The following is an 18666-nucleotide window of genomic DNA, read 5'->3' on the forward strand; positions in this document are numbered from 1 at the left end:
AATAATGTCCCGACAGTAATAACTGTGTCCTCTCTGCAGGAGTGAGGTGTTGACTGGTGTGAGATTGTTGAGCGCTGTCTCCCCCTGCTGGTCATTAAGAGTCGGTGCAAAAACACTGACAGCTAAACGAGGAGAGAAAACAAAAACAACACGCTGAATTATCATCAACATGAAATCAGTTTACTTCACATTATGTAATAATGTCATTATATTTACTTTGTGAATAACCTGTGACTTGTATTTATTTGAAATGATGATGTTTACAGTTTGATTTATATGTTATATTATTTATTCCAGATAAGTCAGATTCGCTTTTGCTTTAATTTATCTTAATATAAGTTGTGGTGCTGTGTTTTGATTGGATTTTGTGTATATTTTCATTTTTTGTCAGTTCGTGTCGGCGGAGGGATCTGCTCCCACAGAAGCCGCAGTAGAAGAAGTCGCACTGCCGCCAGACGGTGCGTAAAAAGCCTTCCGCTGCGGTGGTTAGACCTCGTTAAGTAATCGCTTTAACCGGGGGGAAAAATCTCCATCGCAGCTGATTTTACACATTAACACTTTGATATCTTTATAGGAGACTCTGCTGTTGTTATCTACGAGGTCCTACAGCCCGAAGCGATTGTAAATAAAGCGGTGGGACCGAAGAGAAGAGCGCGACAGCGACACGGACGGAGCGGCGGCGAGCGAGCGAACAGCAGCGGAAAAATAAAAAACCTCCAGCTCCTGGTGACATTTTATATCCCAACACCGCGTCTGAAAAACGGCGAATTTGAGCGCTAAGATGCCGGGAATGATGGATAAAGGCTCGGAGTATTTAGGGAAAGGTCGATCAAACGGCACGAAGAGTCCGTCCAACGCTTCTAACGGGCATTTCTCTGACGAAAGCGGCAGCGACGACGAACACGGTGAGTATAGCCTCGAACAGCCTCCTGTCGCGCTCTCGTATGTGCGCGTTTTGAACGGGAACATTTTCTTTTTTTCTTTTTTTCTTTTTGAATCAAACTTCTCTTGTTTTTCATGCTGATGTTTTTCCCAGATGTGGGAATGCGGGTTGGAGCCGATTATCAGGCCAACATTCCAGAGTTCGAGCCCGGTGAGTTTTTACTGGTTTCTATCTGGAGTGACGGACGGGGGTAGCCTCGGTACACGTAGCCTTCAGTAACAGACGGTTCACGACACACACACACGCGCGCGCGCGTACACAGCTTCGTGTAGACGCGTCGGTGCGTTCACACCGTGACAGTCACTTGGTGTTAGTTTATGTTCTCCGTGTTGATGAATTGTTATTGACCGGAGAGAGAAACATGAACCGAGGCTACCTCATCTTCTCACTGACAACTTGTGACGTTCAGAAATTTCTAATTAATTGAAGCTTGATGGAGTTGGTTTGTTTACATTCTTCTTATTTATTTTCCCTCCACTTATATTAAATTAAATAATGTAATATATTCGTTGCTACAGGCAAAATAATGATAATCTAATAATAATAATTTAACAGTAACTACTTTTCAACAAGCAAGGTAATACAGTCCTATATTTAATTGTCTATACTGTGTCCCATTTAATATATATATATAATTTCTTTTTGAAGTTTTTATGGAAGTTTGATTACACAACAAATGTAATGCCAATTTTTCAAAGGATATACCAACATCAACATTTGAGCATTAAATAAAACATCATCCAACATTTGTTGTTTTTAAATTTAAAAATAGCTTGGAATGTGTATAAAATTATTGTGACCCACGTTTGTGATATTTTACAGTGTCAACATAATACTGTTAATGCTTTTTAAAATGAGTTTTGAAATAATATATTTGTTAAAAGGCACAATCAGTATTTTTGACCGTATTATTTACAGTACAGTACTTCTTTTCTCAAAGATGGGTGTGATGTTCTTTGTGTTTGTTCAGGCTCCACTAAGTACACGGATAAAGACAGCGGCGGGATGCTGGTTTGGTCTCCGTATCACACCATCGTCGACTCCAAACGTAAGTCAACTTCCTGTCATCCTCACACACACACACACGCGTAACACAGAACACACACAGAACACACACATTGCTGCAGTCCTCCATCAGACTGATGCAACTGTGTGTGTTTTCCCCCACAGTTGACGAATACATCGCTTTGGCCAAAGAGAAACATGGATACAACGTGGAGCAGGTGAGTTACCTTTCAGCCCTCCGTCCACTAAAATATCGGTTTCCCACGTCCAGACGACGGAGCTTTTCCAAAACGGCCTCCGAAATGTGTTTAAATATCACAAAAGAAAATGGAAAACTTTTGCAAAGCGATGATGTGAGCTGCTCAGTGAGGCTCGACTGTGTGACAATGAAGTTAGAAACCTTCTAAATGTCCGTACAGCCGATCACACAGAACAGCTGTTGTCATGAAGCTGCACTTACAGTGATTTTGTCGGATGACGTGCTGACCATGAAATGACTGTCTCACTCAGAGGTTTGGTTTTTATACTCCCTAAACATCCTGAAACTTTCTCCAAACTGGAAAGTAAAGCGATAAAATAATGTGCGCGTCAGTCTGACTTCAGACTGATAGTAATTCATCTCTAAAAGTCTCCAGTTTCATCATGTCAGGGTTTCAGAAAAGTACGATGGATAACTTTAAAAGAAAAAAGCCGATTTTGACTTAATAGAGATCCAAACAGCTCATGAAGTCCAATCAATCCAGCAACGCCGGAGATGACGATCTGCACAACTCTGCACTATTATGACCAAACATCAGTTTGTGGCGCCGATGAAGCCGTTTGACGGCTGGCATTAAGTGGACAACACAAACCGCATTAAATACAATAAATCATATGTAGACATGTAGAAAATCACATGCTGACATACATGTTTTATTTTGTTTGCATTGTAAATTCTGTGACCATTTATATACATGTAAAATATATATATTTAGTTTTTAATCGGATGTGTTCCTCACACTCCTGCGCGCGTGTGTGTGTGTGTGTGTGTGTGTGTGTGTGTGTGCGCAGGCACTCGGCATGCTGTTCTGGCACAAACACAACATCGAGAAGTCTCTGGCCGACCTGCCGAACTTCACCCCGTTTCCAGACGAGTGGACGGTGGAGGACAAGGTGCTGTTTGAACAGGCCTTCAGCTTCCACGGCAAGAGCTTCCACCGCATCCAGCAGATGGTAACCCCCCCGTCCCACCGCGTGTCTGATGTACTGTACTATCACTGTAATATAGTCACAAAGTAACCAAGTCCATTTACTACCATTCTCTACTTCTTTATACTGCAGCTGCCGATTACTTTTCAGATTAAGGTTTTTACGCGACAAAGACTTGATGAGCAGTAAATGCTGAATATTTGATCATGTTTCCTTCAGTTACCGGACAAATCCATCTCCAGTCTGGTAAAGTATTACTACTCCTGGAAGAAGACTCGCTCCAGAACCAGCCTGATGGACCGGCAGGCTCGTAAACTGGCCAACAGGAGCAACCAGGACGACAGGTCACTCCCAAACTCTCAGTTTATGAAGTAAAGAAACAGCATCGTAACAATTAAAGAAATACTTCACCCTCAAGATGACCATTTGTGTATCAAATACTCGCAAATACGTAATTTTCTGTTGACAAAAAACAATTTTTTTTATTCAGACCAGAGTCGCCATATCTCGTGTTCACGTTCTTCTTCTGTGGTGTCTCATGTGTCTTGGCCGGCTGTGTTGTTGTTGAAATGACGTGTACCGACTGAATTTTGGCTTCTTGTTGTTGTTGCCGTAGTGACGAGGAGATGGAGGAGGCCCCTCCCATCGAAACCAACGACAGCGACTACGACCCCAACAAGGAAACTAAGAAAGAGGTACGACAACACACCTGATGACTCACTACAGGAAGTCCCTGTTAAAACCTCTGTGATCTCAGATGAGGCTTTTATACATTTATTTTCAAATGTTTTTGAATTAGACCCTAAAATATTCCATTCGTAGAAAATATTAATAAACAAAGACACTTCTCAAATTCTGTCCCTTGGCAGGTCTGCAACATCTATTTGTTACATTTTTTATGAACATGAATTGTGATCGTAAAGGTGTTTCTATTACTTTGTCCACTCCAACTGGACTCAGAGTGTATTTTATAAGACACTGCAAAGAAATCCAAACATTTGAGAAGCCGGAGCCGGTTATTGTTTGATGTTTTTACTTCATAAAACAGTTTACACCTTAAATTATTTAGAAATTTAGCCATTATTACATTTTTAGTTTTTCATCCATTGAACCCCGAAACTGACAAAATGTAGTTAAAGACAAGTCAAAAAAGAATACTGACATCAATAAATAATTCTGTTCGTTCAATATTTCAAATGGAGTTAAAAAGAATCATCAAACGTTATACTTTAGCCACGCCCATCTCATTATATATGCACAAGTACATGTAGAAATGTAGTGAGGGGGAAATAGAAAATAATAAAAAAGTTTGAAATAAAATGAGCAAGTTTCATAAATAGAATATTAAAATATCTTTTAATTTATTCTCTGAACTGCTCGACGATAAAAGGAAAATAAACTCTACCACCTGATTAGATGTTGTTCACACGACACTTATTGATGCATTCAGTTCCATGTTTGACTTGTTTGTTGTTTCAGTTTGAGTCGGTCAGTAAGCAGCTCTGCGTTTCGTTCCTGCAGACCCAGGTGGAGCCGGTGGTGCCGGGCTCGAAGGTGGCTTTGGGTCGGCGGGAGCACCACACCCTGCAGCACCGACACCACCAGCGCTCCCGCTGCCGCCCCCCCAAAGGCATGTACCTGACCCAGGAGGACGTGGTGGCCGTGTCCTGCAGCTCCTCCGCCGCCAACACCCTCCTCCGTCAGCTGGACATGGAGCTGGTGTCCCTCAAGAGACAGGTAGGAGACGCTGCAGCAGTCCTCCTGCTCCAGAGTTTTATTTTTCATAGTTATCTAAAAGAAAACAGAAAAAATGGACATGTGAGCGTCTACAATCTGCTGATGAAGACAGTGTGAAACAATCAAAAGCCCTGGAACACCAACAGGACCTTGTGAAAAGAGTTTAGTTTCATATCTTGAATAAACTAGATGTTGTCAGTAAACACAAATGACAGAACAGCTGTAAACCATCACATTAGATAAGCCTGTCATTAGCTTGCTAACATTAGCATGTTGCTGTTACATTTCGTGAAATTGGTGTAAAGACGCTTGTGCCATTATTGACAGAGAGAGTAACTCACCACAGGGAACATTTGTGTCGCTCATTGTTTCGATAAAACGTAGCGGTGGACTTGGTAGCGCGATCTGTTTGAGCACAGGTGAAGGACCCCCCCCCAGGTGTGTCCCTGAGTCGTCCTGAGCAGTGCCTGTGCATGTTCCTGCTCTGCACTGCCCCCTGCTGGTGCTCCCTGCAGCTGTCAGTCCACTCGTCTCTCAGAGATTGAAGGACATCACAGCTCAAACATTTAAAGCAGAGAAGCGGTGAAAGTCGCACTCGTGAGTTTTGTTGAAGCTAAGCCGAGTGTCGTTCTTCAGGTGCAGAACGCCAAGCAGATGAACAGCGGACTGAAACACATGTTGGATTCTGGGATTGGAGAGTTCAGACTGGCTGAGGTACCACAGATGCAAAGAGGCTCACCTTTTATACCACCTCATAAAGCATGTCTAATAGAGTAACTACATCCAAATTACTACCACAGTGAGTCACATATGTGCGGGTGGATCGAGTGTTTTCCATTTTATGTTACTTTATTCTTCTACTCCACTTCATCTCAGAGGCACATATTGTACTTTATACGCCACTACGTTGATTTGAAACCTTAGATTTACGTTTCAGATGAAGATTTTACAAACACAACATTTCATCAGTTTATAAATATGATGTTTTGTTATTTATTCAACAACCAAAAGTAGCTGTAAAGCTTTTTAAATGGGCTCCACCTCAACCAGCTGTAACATTGAAATGCTGTTTATGTGTTAATGCATCAATAATAATGGTCCCGTGATATGATGACATGACACTGACAAACAAATACTTTTACTTTTGATACTTAGAACATACTTTTGTACTTTTACTTAAGTGCAATATTGAATTGCATCAATATTCTCCAATGACAATAATAACAATATTCTTTAAATATCAGACAGTGGTTTGTTCGTTCTTTGACTCTTATGGTAATTGCTTTTCTGCCCTGTGTGGAAACATTCCATTCTTTTTGCATTGAGGTTTGATGAATCACCACCAGAGGACAGCATGACTCCCACATCTTCTGGTTCTGGTTCTGGTGTCAGTAGTTAACCGCCAGTCATTGTTGTTGCAGTGTAACCAGAAGGTGAACGCCCGCTGGACCTCAGACGAGCAGCTCCTGGCTGTTCAAGGTGAGCTTCTTTAAAGCTGCAGTTATCAATATTTTTGTGTTCGCAGTGGATCAGATGAATACACATGTGAGCGGAGTCGTTCGTAGTTCACAACACAGAGAATTAGCAGAACTCTACGTAGCTTTTTTAGCCTCTTTTAGCTCCTAGTTTTGGTTTTGTGTCACACTTCCTACCTGTTTTGTGGTTAACCTACTGTACTGTGCACTACCTGCTCAGCAGCAAACAGCAGGCAGACACAGTTAGAGGCTAGCCGGTGAACATAGCGGAGCATTTAGCAGCTAAAGAGACAGATATTTCCCTAAGGAGATGGTGGAGACCAAAAACGGAGCTATAAGAGGAATATTGGACTTATTGATGACTTCCCTCAGGCCTCATCGTCTCAAACACCAAGTCAATACATTTGCACCAGATAAAATCTCCCTCTCAAAAGCCTATTTTTCTTCTTCGACTGTATTTTTTTGGTGGCAGTTTAAGACTTGATTACATCATTACGAACCCTCTGTGGTGTTCTTCAGGCGTGAGGAAATACGGGAAAGACTTCCAGGCCATCACCGACGTCATCGGCAATAAGACGGTGGGCCAGGTGAAGAACTTCTTTGTCAACTACCGGCGGCGGTTCAACCTGGACGAGGTGCTGCAGGAGTGGGAGGCCGAGCGGGGAACGCGAGCGCTCAACGGAGACAGCGTCACCTCTGGAGAGGAGGGGAAGACGAGCTCCACCACACCGTCGGGGAAGAGCACTGACGAAGAGGACGAAGAGGTGAGACATTTGACAGAACAGTACTCAGGTTATTCAGCTTTTAGATGTCTTATATCCTATGTTGTGTTCTGGTGCATATACCACATCCATCAGTTTTTAGATTGATTTCCTTACATCCAGGGCTCACTTAATTTAGAAAAATAAATGAAACTTGCTGCAGATAGATAATTCACTGCAGTCAACATTTAGTCTGCTTGCTTTGTTACGGTGTCTCATGATAATAAAAAAAAAACTCTTTGGTGATTCCAAAATACTGTAAACATCTGAATAATTTCAGTCTGAATGTTTAAATTACTTAATTCAACATATGTATTTCACTATTTCCATGTTTGTTTATTGCTTTTTGGTCGTGACAGCTGAAGTGACATACCATCAGCGACGTTTATCATTTTAACCAATAAAAGCGTCTGTAGTGGAGTTATTATTAATTCCTAAAATATCGTCGGGGAAAAGTCTAAATCTAAAGGTCGGCGTAGAGGCATCAAAGTAGTTTTACGCGTGACATAACGCTTTTGGTGCATCTCACGGATTTATGTTATGTATTGTGTGTAGTTCAACCAGAGTGACGTTCCGTTCTTGTCTAATTTAAATCGTTTTTGGAGACCTGTCATGTTCAAACTCTCCAACAATAGAGAAAGAAATCATCTTGCGGCCCTTTCGAGATCCCAGCCCCCATGTTGGGAACCACTGCTTTAAATGACGATTTGAGAAAGTGGACTTGTGAATGATGCAGACTTGCAGTGAGGTACTTATTGCCCCCCCCCCCCGTCCCTCTTCTCCTTACTGCAGGGTCAGGTGACCTCCTCAGGTGCGTCTCCTGCTGCCTCCTCTTCCTCTTCGGCTCAGCTTCCAGTGACGTCCAGCACCTCCTCCTCCTCCCTCCACCAGCCCCCTCCACTCCTGCGGCCCTCCCTCCCGGCCACGCCCTCCCTGCACCGCCAGCCTCCGCCCCTCCAACAGCAGGCCCGTTTCCTGCAGCCCCGCCCCACCCTGCAGCAGCCCCCGCCACTCATTCGCCCCTCTAACCCCATGCCCCCCCGCCTCAACCCACGCCCTCCCGCTCCCATGACCCTCGGCGGCAACCCCGGGGGGTCAGGTCCAAGCTCCGCCCAGCAGCCCCCCGGCATGGCCGTCCACCAATCAGAGGCCTCGTCTTCCTCCCTCCACTGACGAACGTCAGACGGAGTTTCTGCGGAAGAGACACAAGAAAGAAAATGTTCAATCTGAAGCTGCTGCGTTCAGGTCCTGTGGGAAAATCTGAGTGACTTAATTCTTCAGAACAAGGAAAGCGAGTTTCACGGCCTCCGATCACTTTTTCTACTCTCACCACACAAGAACATGAAGACGACACATTTACAAGGAACACAATCCAAAGTGTTTATTATTTGGTCAGCAGTATTTTAGGAGTTGACGTTTGTTTTTCCCACAGGATTTACATGCAGCAATCCTGCTGGTCTATGGACACCTGGTTTTCAAATCTTTGTTTTGCAAAAGAGCTTTGGCTGCCAAGTCTTTCAGTCTTTATAAATCTGTCACAGAAAGTGTGCAGATTGTTAAAGCAGAGCCTTTTCAGCCACTAGACATGTGGCGTCCCACAGGGTTCAATCCTAGGTCCCCGCTTTTTCTTTTATCATTATGCCTCCACTTGGACATAACTGCATAAACCGCAAACAAAAATGGCAAACAAACAGCGGTACCTGTACATTTCAAAGTGATTTATCAGTTCTCATCAGCATTCTAGTAGATACTAGAGGCTGGATGTTGCAGTATTTTCTACAGCGAAATGAATCTAATTGAAATCAAGTAATAGAGTCTAATATAACTTTGAGTTGGGTTTTAAATTCAACTTGAATCAGTGTATCTTCTTACATTAAGAAAGTCAACATTTTGTATTGATTTCATTTCATGATCATCTTTTATGAGTTGTCTTAATCCTCCACCTTCCAGAGTTATCCACATGTAAACTGTACTGAGTCTCTGCTGACTCTCAACCCTCTCTTGTCGATTGGTCCGAACAAATTATTCCAAAAAATACTGGCTCCCCAGAAGATGAACCGTTTTGGATTTTAGTGAACCCATGATCTTTTACGACTCACTTTACATTTTCAGCTCCACCGATGATGAAACTCAATGTTGTCTGTTCCTGTTGTGGCTGTAATGACCACTAGGGGTCACTAACGCGCTCACACATTTTCCAAAGGGCTTTACGATCTTTACTGCATACGACCTTTCAGCCCAGATACAAATAAGGAAACACTTGAGGCTGATGTTAAAAGGTCAGTCTGGCATATTTTTCTTGTCGTCAACAAGTCTCATGTTTACACTCAAACCAACATTGTGTCAGTCGCTCTCTATACTGACTGACTTACTGTATGTGGCTCTCAGCTCCAGGCACATTCATCGGTTCCTACTGAAGAACTAAATCTTTAAAAAAAAGTCTCAGTGATTACCCTGAAACAGCAGGTCACTGTAGTTTTTTTTCCCAGTGCAACTGTGTCACAATGGAGCTTCATGGCACAGAGGAAGAAGATATATCAGGCTTTAATACACACATAAATCAAGTTAGTCTATAGTACATTTATTGTTGGTTTGAGGCTGAACATGAAGAGAAATACATCACCAGACTTGTCCTGAAATGATGTGCCACTGACACAAAATATGACGCAGTTTTTATGATTTGTTGTCACCCAGCGCTTAAGCGGTGGTAAAAAAAACCTCTGACAGTCATGATGTTTGTGTGACAGATGGAGGTTGAACTGAAAGCCTCAGTGTTGTGAACAGTAGCATTAGACATCTACGTGTACAGTTTGGTATCTATTTGAATAATTTGTAACCTGCTGTCCATCCAATCAGCTGTCAGTAACTCATTAACTTAACTCTGTGACAAACGTTTGATATGATGCTTTTTTGAAAACACAAAAAAAAAAAAAAACACTTCAGTGTAGAAATAGTCTCCGACAGCCAAATGAGAACTGGCCCTCGCTGTTCTTCTAATTGTCCTGTTGTTGGATTTAACTGTCTCAGAGTAGCTGTTGTTTTTCCACATGTTGAAGATTCATTTTGAAACGCCCTAAATGTTAGCTTCATCTGGAATGTGAGCTTCGGATGTGTTGTCTGTCTTTTTTGTTGTTATTTATTCTTCTTCCTGTTGCTATCAGTTTGGACTCGGTGTGAAAAAAAAAAATCATTGTGAAAGTGCTCTTAATGCTTTTTGGACAAACATGCATCGCGGCGTTCAATGTAACCGGAGCCATCGAGTCGTACGTCGAGTTTCAGTCCAACTTGTAAAATATTGCTGTTCAACATGTAGCTGCTGAGACGTCTCATTAAAAACTACATTTGTACCATCTGACTGTTTGTGTTCTTCACACCGTTTGACTCAATTAGAAACCAAAACGCATCTCAAACAGCCTGTTTTTATCGTGTTCCGTTCTTGTTGACATTGTCAGTAATATGTAAATTAAATATGTTTATATCTGAGGTTACACATACAGTTTAAAGGGGGTCAGAAGTAAGGGACGATGTTCATTTCACAATAATGACCGGCTCGCTGTACATTTATCTAACTGTAGAGGTGTACCTAATAAAGTGGACACTGATGCAGTGGTGGAAAGTAACTAAGTACATTTATTCAAGTACTCTACCAACAGATACTTGTACTTTACTTCCATTTCCGGCTGCTTGATACTGCTACCTCACTACATCTCAGAGGAAAATATACTTGTTAGCTGCACTATCGTGATTTTAAAGCTTTGCAGATTCAGAATATTGATACAAAATATTAAACAACTGATAAATTATGATGCATTTTTAAACTACCAAGCAGTATACAAAGTAATTCAAATGAGTTTCAGCTTCACAAGCTGAAACATTAGCGTGATGAACACATGAATGCATCAATAATGCATAAATCAATAATATTTACAGTAGCCGAGGATATATCATTCATAAATGGGCCATTCTGAAAAATGCACTTTTACTTTTGTACTTTTACTTCAGTAACATGTTGAATGCAGTACTCTTACCTGTAACAATGCATGTTTTATAAATATTCAACAGAGTATTTTATATAGATACTTTACAACATGTTCTTGAGTAATTGTGTTCACTCAGTTGTAATAACAGCAGGTTGTTGATGCTAACTCACTTCCTGCTGTGATAGTTTCCTCTTCCGCTGCCGCTGCTGTGTTCGGGCCGCAGGTAATCGATTCTAATCAGTGACATCGATCCGCTGTGACCGACAGACTGCAGCGTGGAGGCGCCTTCAGGGACTTCGGTGGTGATTTCTGAGGCTGAGGTAAGAAGAAAATGCACCGAACCTGACTTCAGTGCGGACGGTCGATGTGGCGGAAAGTGAAAGTAAAGCAGCTCCGGTGATCAACATCAGGGGTTTAAGGCGGACCAGAGGGTCAAAGTCGAAATGTTTTAAACGTCATTTTATTGTGTTAGTAACTCGGCAGCAGTAAAACAGTTCTAAGGTCAGTTTAAAGCTTCATTTAAAGGAGGAGAGCGGCTCCAGCAGCGCAGCAGCGGCGGGGATTCCCCATGCAGCCTGAACTCATTCAAACACACTGAAACTCTCACTTCCATGATGTTCTACTGCATCTATTCACTTATATCGCTCCGATGATGATGATTATGAGGATGATGGTCATTATTATTACAAGGGAATAACTTACCGCGCGCGCGCGTGTGTCATCAGCACGTGTGAAGGCATTGACAGGAGTCATGCTGATGAGTCAACTACTTTTACTTTTGTTTAGCATGTTGTTTTTCTTCTTTTGCACTTAGATGCTTCTGCTGGAATAATGTTTTTAATGCAGGACTTCTTTTTAAACGTAATGCTACTTCTACTTTAGTAAATGATGCACTTTGTCCCACACATGGTGGATACGTGAAGTCTGAGGATATTTCCACATCAGTCCAATAAAAATATAGATATGAACAGCTGTGTGATCAACTCTTACTTTAATTTTTCTCGATATGAAAATAACTTTATGATAACAAAAAAAACGTAATTTCCATCGTTGCAAAGAGCAATAAATGCTTTATCTGTGATGCATGGTTCATTATAATACATTTTTGGATCAGGATTTTAGCCTATATGTGAATTTATTTTACCCTAAAAACATGCAGAAGATTTGTGATAATATTATTTTTTTAGTAGTGCCTGCAGATCAAAATACTAAACCCTCAGAGAGCTCAGAGAGCTCTCTGCTGCAAGTTTGAATGTTCAAAGCATGCAAAGAAGAGATCTAAAGTAAGAAAGTTTGTGTCACTTTTCTCTTAAAGAGACAGTTCACCCCAAACGTGCTTTGCTCTTAAAAGGGACAGTTCACCCCAAACGTTATTTGCTCTTAAAGGGACAGTTCACCCCAAACGTTCTTTGACCTTAAATGTTCATTTTAAAGACGACTTAAAGGAACAGTTCAACACAAAAATCTGAATACATATTTGTCCTCTTCCCTGTAGTGCTATCTTTCAATCCAAATGGTTTTGCTGTGAGAATACAGATTTAAAAAATAGCTCTACGGGTAGGAGGAAAATATGGATTTTGGAACTGCCCCTTTAAGTTGGCATTCAAATTATGTAATATTAGTTTAAACACAGCCTTCTTAATTCTGCCTCTCAGTCTTGACTTCCTTTTAGGATTTTATGAAACTCACTGAAATCCAAACATATGCAAAGTAAACACAACAAACCACTGTGTGTTTTTGTTCGAGTTGAAGACATCACGACATACCTCCAGCCATCCTTTAGGTTTAACTGCCGTTAATTCAGATTTAAATGATCTGATTTCACTCCAGTCTGGAGCGGAGCTGCAATTACTTTTAGCCATCAGTCCAGATTCATCCACTTGTCGTGGGAACAGCTCAGCTCAGAGGTGGATTTAAAACATTTGAAATACATCTAATGTAAAAATGTATCATGGAGTCTTTAACATCACCTGTGCGGTCTGTTCAGCCTCCTGCAGACTCATGGCGACACCAGACCCAAAGCTGGGAGGATACGAGGAGTCCAGCCTGCCGTCTGAGGACGTCGCGAGGAGGTCCGAGGAGTCGAGGCTGGGGTCCGGGGAGTCCAGGATGAGCTCCTGGGAGTCGGAGCTGTCCTCCATCCAGCACTCGCTGAAGTTTGTGTTGACGCTGAGGGAGGAGTTTGTTTGTCCCGTCTGCAGAGGAGTCGTGCTCAACCCTCAGCAGAACTCCTGTGGACACATCTACTGCTTCCTCTGCCTCCAAGGACTGCTGTGAGCCAATAACAATCGCGAGACAAACGTTATGCATTAATCATGTTAAATTATTGCCGATAATTTAAGTTTCAGTCTGCTCTATTTGGCTACATGTTGAGACCCCTGCATGGCATCTGTGTGCCATAACAACATTACAGTTCACATTAAGCTGAATCATCGATTAGTTGCCAACTATAAAATTAAACGCAGACTATTTTGACAATTGATTTATCGTTTTTGTGTATTTTTTTTAAGACAAAAAGTAAAATATTCCCTGATTCCAGCTTCCTAAACGTCAATGTTTTCTGGTTTATTTGTGACAGTGAACTGAATATCTTTGAGTTGAGAACAAAACAAGACATTTGAGGACGTCACCTTGGGCTTTGAGAAACACTTATCCATATTTTTCAACATTTTCTGACATTTTAGAGACCAAACAAGGAATTGATTCAATGAGAAAATAATTGAGTTATTTACAATGAAAATAATTGTCAGTTTCAGCCCTGGTTGTACCTGTCGGGTGCGTCCTGTACGTCCAGCGTTCCCGGTACTCGTAGCTGTGTTTAGAGTCGGACAGATCGCTCTGAATGCTTTCTCTCCGTCTGAACACCAGCCTGCTTTGTGTTTCAGGGAGAGGTCACCGCCGTCCGGTCCAGTTTGTCCGGTGGACGGAGCTGCGATCACACCAACCGAGGTCAGCTGCACATTCACACACGAGGAGTTTTGTGTTCGTGTCCACCTGATGAACGCGAGTCCAATGTTCTCCGTGTTTGGTCTCCACCAAACTCTCCAGGGAAATCTCATTCTCTTTAGCTGCTGAATGCTAAACTGTGTTCACCAGTCTTGTGAAACTTTTCCACGGTTGAGAAGTCCAGTCAGGAGGACCGGTAACAACACGGTAACAACAGAACAACATTTTAACGTGTCCAATACTAATCAACAGTTTTCTACCTGCAGGTTTTCCAGGACAACTGCTGCAAACGAGAAATCTCCGGTTTAGAAGTGTACTGCACCAACTCCCCAGCATGCATTTCTGTGGTCACGTTACGCCACCTGCAGGTAGAATTTATACACAAAGAGTTCAGTCGAGTGTAACTGATCATCGTCACGGACTGTATATAAGAAGTGGCTGTAGTCACTGTGACGTCACCCATTGGTTTGTGGACTACGGCTTTGACTTTCGAAGCCTTGAGTTTGGCAATTTGGTCGTCGCCATCTTTTATTTTTGCAACCAGAATTGACACGAGGGTGGAGCCGAGTACAACCAAATGTATTTTCTACTGCAAGGAACCTCCGTCTGATATCCTCATCGATGTATAAATCTAAACCCAGCAATCCACCTGATCAACACATGAAATCACAACTCCAGTCCCATGAAGCTCCGAGACGCTTCTTTTTTTTAAAACAATCTTCCGTCACTTCGTCCTCTGCAGGAGCACCTGCGGTCGTGTCAGTATGAGCAGCTGCAGTGCTGCAATCCGGGCTGCAGGGCGGCGCTAGAGAGACGACACCTGCAGGAGCACCTGGCCGACGCCTGTCCTCACCGCATGGAGCCCTGCCCGCACTGCCAGCAACCGCAGAGACTCAGCTTCATCCAGGTGAAGTCAAGTCCGGGCGGTGTGGCGCCGTTGTAAATATAAATATATATAATGAAATATAAATATTGCGGATGCTGATTGTGGCGACTCGTTGTTCTGTAGGACCATGTGCAGAGCTCCTGTCCGGCGGTGGAGGTGGACTGTCCCAACAGCTGCTCCCTGAAGGTTCCCAGACACAAGGTGAGCTCATTCACATCTCACACCTGTAGATCCACTCGGGACCTCTCGGCTGATCTCTCTGAACATCACGATATCTAATTAGCTTCGCGGTTGGCTTCGTATGAACACATCTCACACACGTCTTTCTCACAGCTGACTCCTCAGGTACAGTCTGGGATTCAAGACAGATGTGGAATTCAGTCGAGGATGAAGCGGTCTAAACTCCGCTGTAATGTAAACTGTAATATAAAATACAATCAGCAGGTTTGTCACAAACTCATGACCGTTGGCAGTGATTCACATATAAAGACATTAGAAAGACGCCACTGACCAATCAGAATCAAGTTTCCCACAAAGCCCTCTCGTAAAATGAACACGTTAACATCTGTGCGAGCGTCTCCCTGTCGTCTTCCAGCTGACGGAACACAGAGAGTCGTGTCCCGAGCTCCACGTCGACTGCTCTTACAAGAAGTTCGGCTGCTCCGTGCAGGTGAGTTTCACCTGCCGCCGCCGCCGCCGCCGCCGCCGCCACAGTGCGACGCGAGACGTGATGTCAGAGCCGCCTGACGACAACCCTGTTGTGTCCTGCAGGATAAGAGAGGCAGAGTGAAGCTGCACGAGGACGCCGCTGTCAATCATCACATGCTGCTGGTCCTGAGGAGCAACACCCACCTGGAGCAACAGGTACGTCCAACAAACAAACCTGGACCTGCCGTTGATTAGTACGTTACATTATTACTGTGATGACAGGATGTGGAGGTTCACAGAGGAGCTCGTCACTTCACCACGTGTCTGAAACATCTGGAATATTGATGGAAAATAACCCAAACATGGGCTTTGTTGAGAAGAAATTATATAAAATATGATGACTGTTTTATATGGTCTGAACAAGTTTTACGTCATGCTCAGGATGACATTTCGGAAGAAATATCATCCTTTATTTCGTGAATGTGAACTTCACAATTATTGTCATTCCACGAAACAGACTTTGATCAACAGAGATAACATTGTTGCCTCCTCGGTCAGGTGGAGGTTCTCCAGGAGGAGGCGCTGCTGATGCAGCCGGAGGTCCAGACGGACAGTTTACTGCTCGCCGGTCTGCAGAAGAAAATCAGGCCGCTGCTGCAACAGAACAGCCGCGAACACATCGTCTCTGCAGCGCAGGTTAACACACAGTTTCATTCTTACATCCTGTCGGGGACTATTTTCAGCGGTGGATTCATCCACATGTGGCGCTCTAGTGAGTATTTGTGGCAGCAGGACGGTGTGTGTGTGTGTGTGTGTGAGATTGAATCAAAATCAATGTTCTGGAGTTTTTGCAAATCAGGACAAAGAAGGATTGACTGGAGGATCCCGTTAGTGTCCGAGCGTCACCGGTAAACCGTGTCGTCTGTCTGTCTGTCTGGTCAGAGGACGCTGAGCAGGCAGGAGGACGTCCTGTCCACCGTCCAGCTGGACGTCCAGCAGGTGTCTCGGGGACTCGGCCCTGGTCTGGAGGAGCTGGAGGAGCTCAGGAAGTCTCTGGATGCTGTGATCCAGGAAGTGTCGGCGGCCGAGGCCCTCAGAGAACACCTGGGTAAGACGACCTGAAATGAGCCGGCACAGAATGTTTTTAACGGTGCTGTTCAGAGAGGATTTGATGTCCCTGCTCACCGCAGAATCAGATGGTTCCTGTTGCAGATGCAGTTTACAGTCCAGTATGCTTTGAGGGTCAGAAGTTACTCGTTACGTTCTCCTTCCAGGAGCTTTGGAGGAGAATCTGAAGCAACACTCGGGTCTCCTGGATCTCCACGCCGCTCAGCTCTGTAGAAACGAGCAGCACCTGCAGGAGCTCCAAGCGACGTCCTACGACGGCAAGCTGATCTGGAAGATCGAGGACTTCAGGAGCAGGAGGGAGGCCGAGGTCAACGGTCAGCAGCCCTGCCTGAGCAGCGTGCCGTTCCACACCGGAACCTGCGGCTACAAAATGGCCTCCAGGGTCTATCTGAACGGGGACGGGGAGGGAAGAGGGACACACCTGTCCCTTTACGTCGTCCTGATGCCGGGAGACTTCGACGCTCTGCTGCCGTGGCCTTTCAAACAGACCGTGTCCCTGTCTGTTCTGGATCAAAGCGGTGCGGCTAACCACCGGAGTCTCAGCTTCAGACCCGACCCGGCGTCCAAAAGCTTCCAGCGACCCGCCGCCGAGTCCGCCAGCAACGTCGCTGTTGGATTTTCGTGCTTCCTTCCCCTCAACGAGCTAGAAAGTCCTCAAAACGCTGCGTTCGTGAAAGACGACACACTGTTTGTGAAAGTGAAGGTGGACATGGCAGGTTTAGACCCACTGTAGGCTGCTGGGCTCTACCTTACCGTGTTTTTAGGATTCATGTTTTATTGTTAATCTGGTTGTCAGTTCAGGAAGGACAGTTTGGTAGAAAACAAAGCAGCACAGACAACTTTAAACGGGATTTTTTAAATTTTTCTATGAAACATGCCATCAGAATACTTTGAAAAATCTAACTTAAAACGGTCATCGTTTGATATTTAGGGAAGTATTGTCTTTATGTTTTTCCTTTGAGCTTTAGGATCATCTCAGGGATTCTTTGATGGAGGTCCGACTGCGGTCACTCAGAATTATTTAATGCGCCTCATCTTGAGGTCACGACTTAACTATCTGACACTTGGTGCTTAAATCAAGTTATTTATGTCCTGATCAAGATCTAATTATCTGCAGATGTGAAACAGTGAATGATTGGTCGGGACTGAAATCTGTCTTTATTCTGAGAATCAGAAGAAGACGATGTTGAGAACAACGTCATCAGCACTGTGTATCATCTCAACGTAATCATGAATCTTCGGGGCATCTTTGCAGCAAAAACACTTTTTTTCAAGAAGAAGAGGAGATGATGATGAACCGGCAGCGGTTTGTTTTTTCTGTGTGGCAGCTACTGAACTACTGCAGACAGGTTTTACTGTTTGTTTATTCTTCTGGGTGTCTTGATTCTACGGCAACCGTCCTCTCAAAAATACCAAAAAAGTAAACAAGTAAAAAAAGCAAGACTCTTGCTGCATCGCCACTACATTTAAAATACAGTTCTGTGAGTTCAGGCTTGGACAGTGAGCCTGATTTGAACTCTATGGGATCAGCATGAACGAAAGGCTGTTCATCATGAAACTATTGACTGATTTGAGATCAGTTCCACAGGTTGATTGAAGCTCAGGCTTAAAGCAAAAAGAAACGTCAACACATACTTCCGGTAAAGGAGAGCGAGGAAGAGGAAGGGAGGTTGTTGTGTCTGTAACAAAGAGAACGAGGTACTCCTTCTGTGAAAGAGACGACTCGGGGTTTTATCAGGCAACTGAAGAAATAAAGTCTTCTGTTCATGAAAGTAAAGTGTGGTTCCTTTATTCTGTCTCTTTCACTTTTGGCAGAAAAACAGTTTTTGGTCTCTTATTACCTTATTCATGACAAAAGCACGGGAGGAATTTAATATAACTCACTCGTAACACACTACACTACCGTCAAACATCCCAATTAATGTCCCAACATGAGTCTGCTCCAAATAAGTGTCCAACATTGGTCTCG

At 43.5% G+C, this 18666-nt stretch overlaps 2 protein-coding genes across 3 annotated transcripts; both read left to right on the forward strand.

Moving 5' to 3' along the window:
• Nucleotides 1-760: 760 nt before the first annotated feature.
• rcor3 (REST corepressor 3) lies at nt 761-10452 on the forward strand. 2 transcript variants are annotated; one of them, XM_079278801.1, is made up of 12 exons: nt 761-905; nt 1037-1093; nt 1914-1991; nt 2114-2166; nt 2999-3160; nt 3356-3507; nt 3753-3831; nt 4658-4873; nt 5510-5587; nt 6295-6352; nt 6868-7112; nt 7902-10452. In XM_079278801.1, the coding sequence occupies exons 1-12, from the start codon at nt 782-784 to the stop codon at nt 8280-8282; spliced, it is 1683 nt and encodes a 560-aa protein (XP_079134927.1). In that variant the 5' UTR covers nt 761-781; the 3' UTR covers nt 8283-10452. The 2 variants fall into 2 exon arrangements, with proteins under 2 accessions (XP_079134927.1, XP_079134928.1); XM_079278802.1 differs by having other exon boundaries at nt 3356-3480.
• An 879-nt stretch (nt 10453-11331) lies between these two features.
• Nucleotides 11332-18322, forward strand: traf5 (Tnf receptor-associated factor 5). Its single transcript, XM_079279507.1, has 11 exons — nt 11332-11409; nt 13077-13362; nt 13975-14038; nt 14302-14403; nt 14778-14942; nt 15045-15122; nt 15517-15591; nt 15693-15785; nt 16128-16265; nt 16512-16677; nt 16844-18322. Exons 2-11 carry the CDS (start codon nt 13091-13093, stop codon nt 17428-17430), a joined length of 1740 nt encoding a protein of 579 aa, XP_079135633.1. The 5' UTR covers nt 11332-11409; nt 13077-13090; the 3' UTR covers nt 17431-18322.
• Nucleotides 18323-18666: the final 344 nt, after the last annotated feature.

This window comes from Melanostigma gelatinosum (genome assembly GCF_949748355.1).
Source record: "Melanostigma gelatinosum genome assembly, chromosome: 11".
NCBI lineage: Eukaryota > Metazoa > Chordata > Actinopteri > Perciformes > Zoarcidae > Melanostigma > Melanostigma gelatinosum.

What these genes read in the sequence shown, in the direction of transcription:
- rcor3 (XM_079278801.1), top strand. Translation starts at nt 782, where the DNA reads ATGCCGGGAATGATGGATAAAGGCTCGGAGTATTTAGGGAAAGGTCGA. An exon ending in CCAAACTCTCAGTTTATGAA is followed by an intron (nt 3,508 to 3,752) that starts GTAAAGAAACAG and finishes TTGTTGCCGTAG; the next exon opens with TGACGAGGAGATGGAGGAGG. An exon ending in CTGACGAAGAGGACGAAGAG is followed by an intron (nt 7,113 to 7,901) that starts GTGAGACATTTG and finishes TCCTTACTGCAG; the next exon opens with GGTCAGGTGACCTCCTCAGG.
- traf5 (XM_079279507.1), top strand. Translation starts at nt 13,091, where the DNA reads ATGGCGACACCAGACCCAAAGCTGGGAGGATACGAGGAGTCCAGCCTG. An exon ending in CTGCGATCACACCAACCGAG is followed by an intron (nt 14,039 to 14,301) that starts GTCAGCTGCACA and finishes TTCTACCTGCAG; the next exon opens with GTTTTCCAGGACAACTGCTG. An exon ending in TCACGTTACGCCACCTGCAG is followed by an intron (nt 14,404 to 14,777) that starts GTAGAATTTATA and finishes CGTCCTCTGCAG; the next exon opens with GAGCACCTGCGGTCGTGTCA.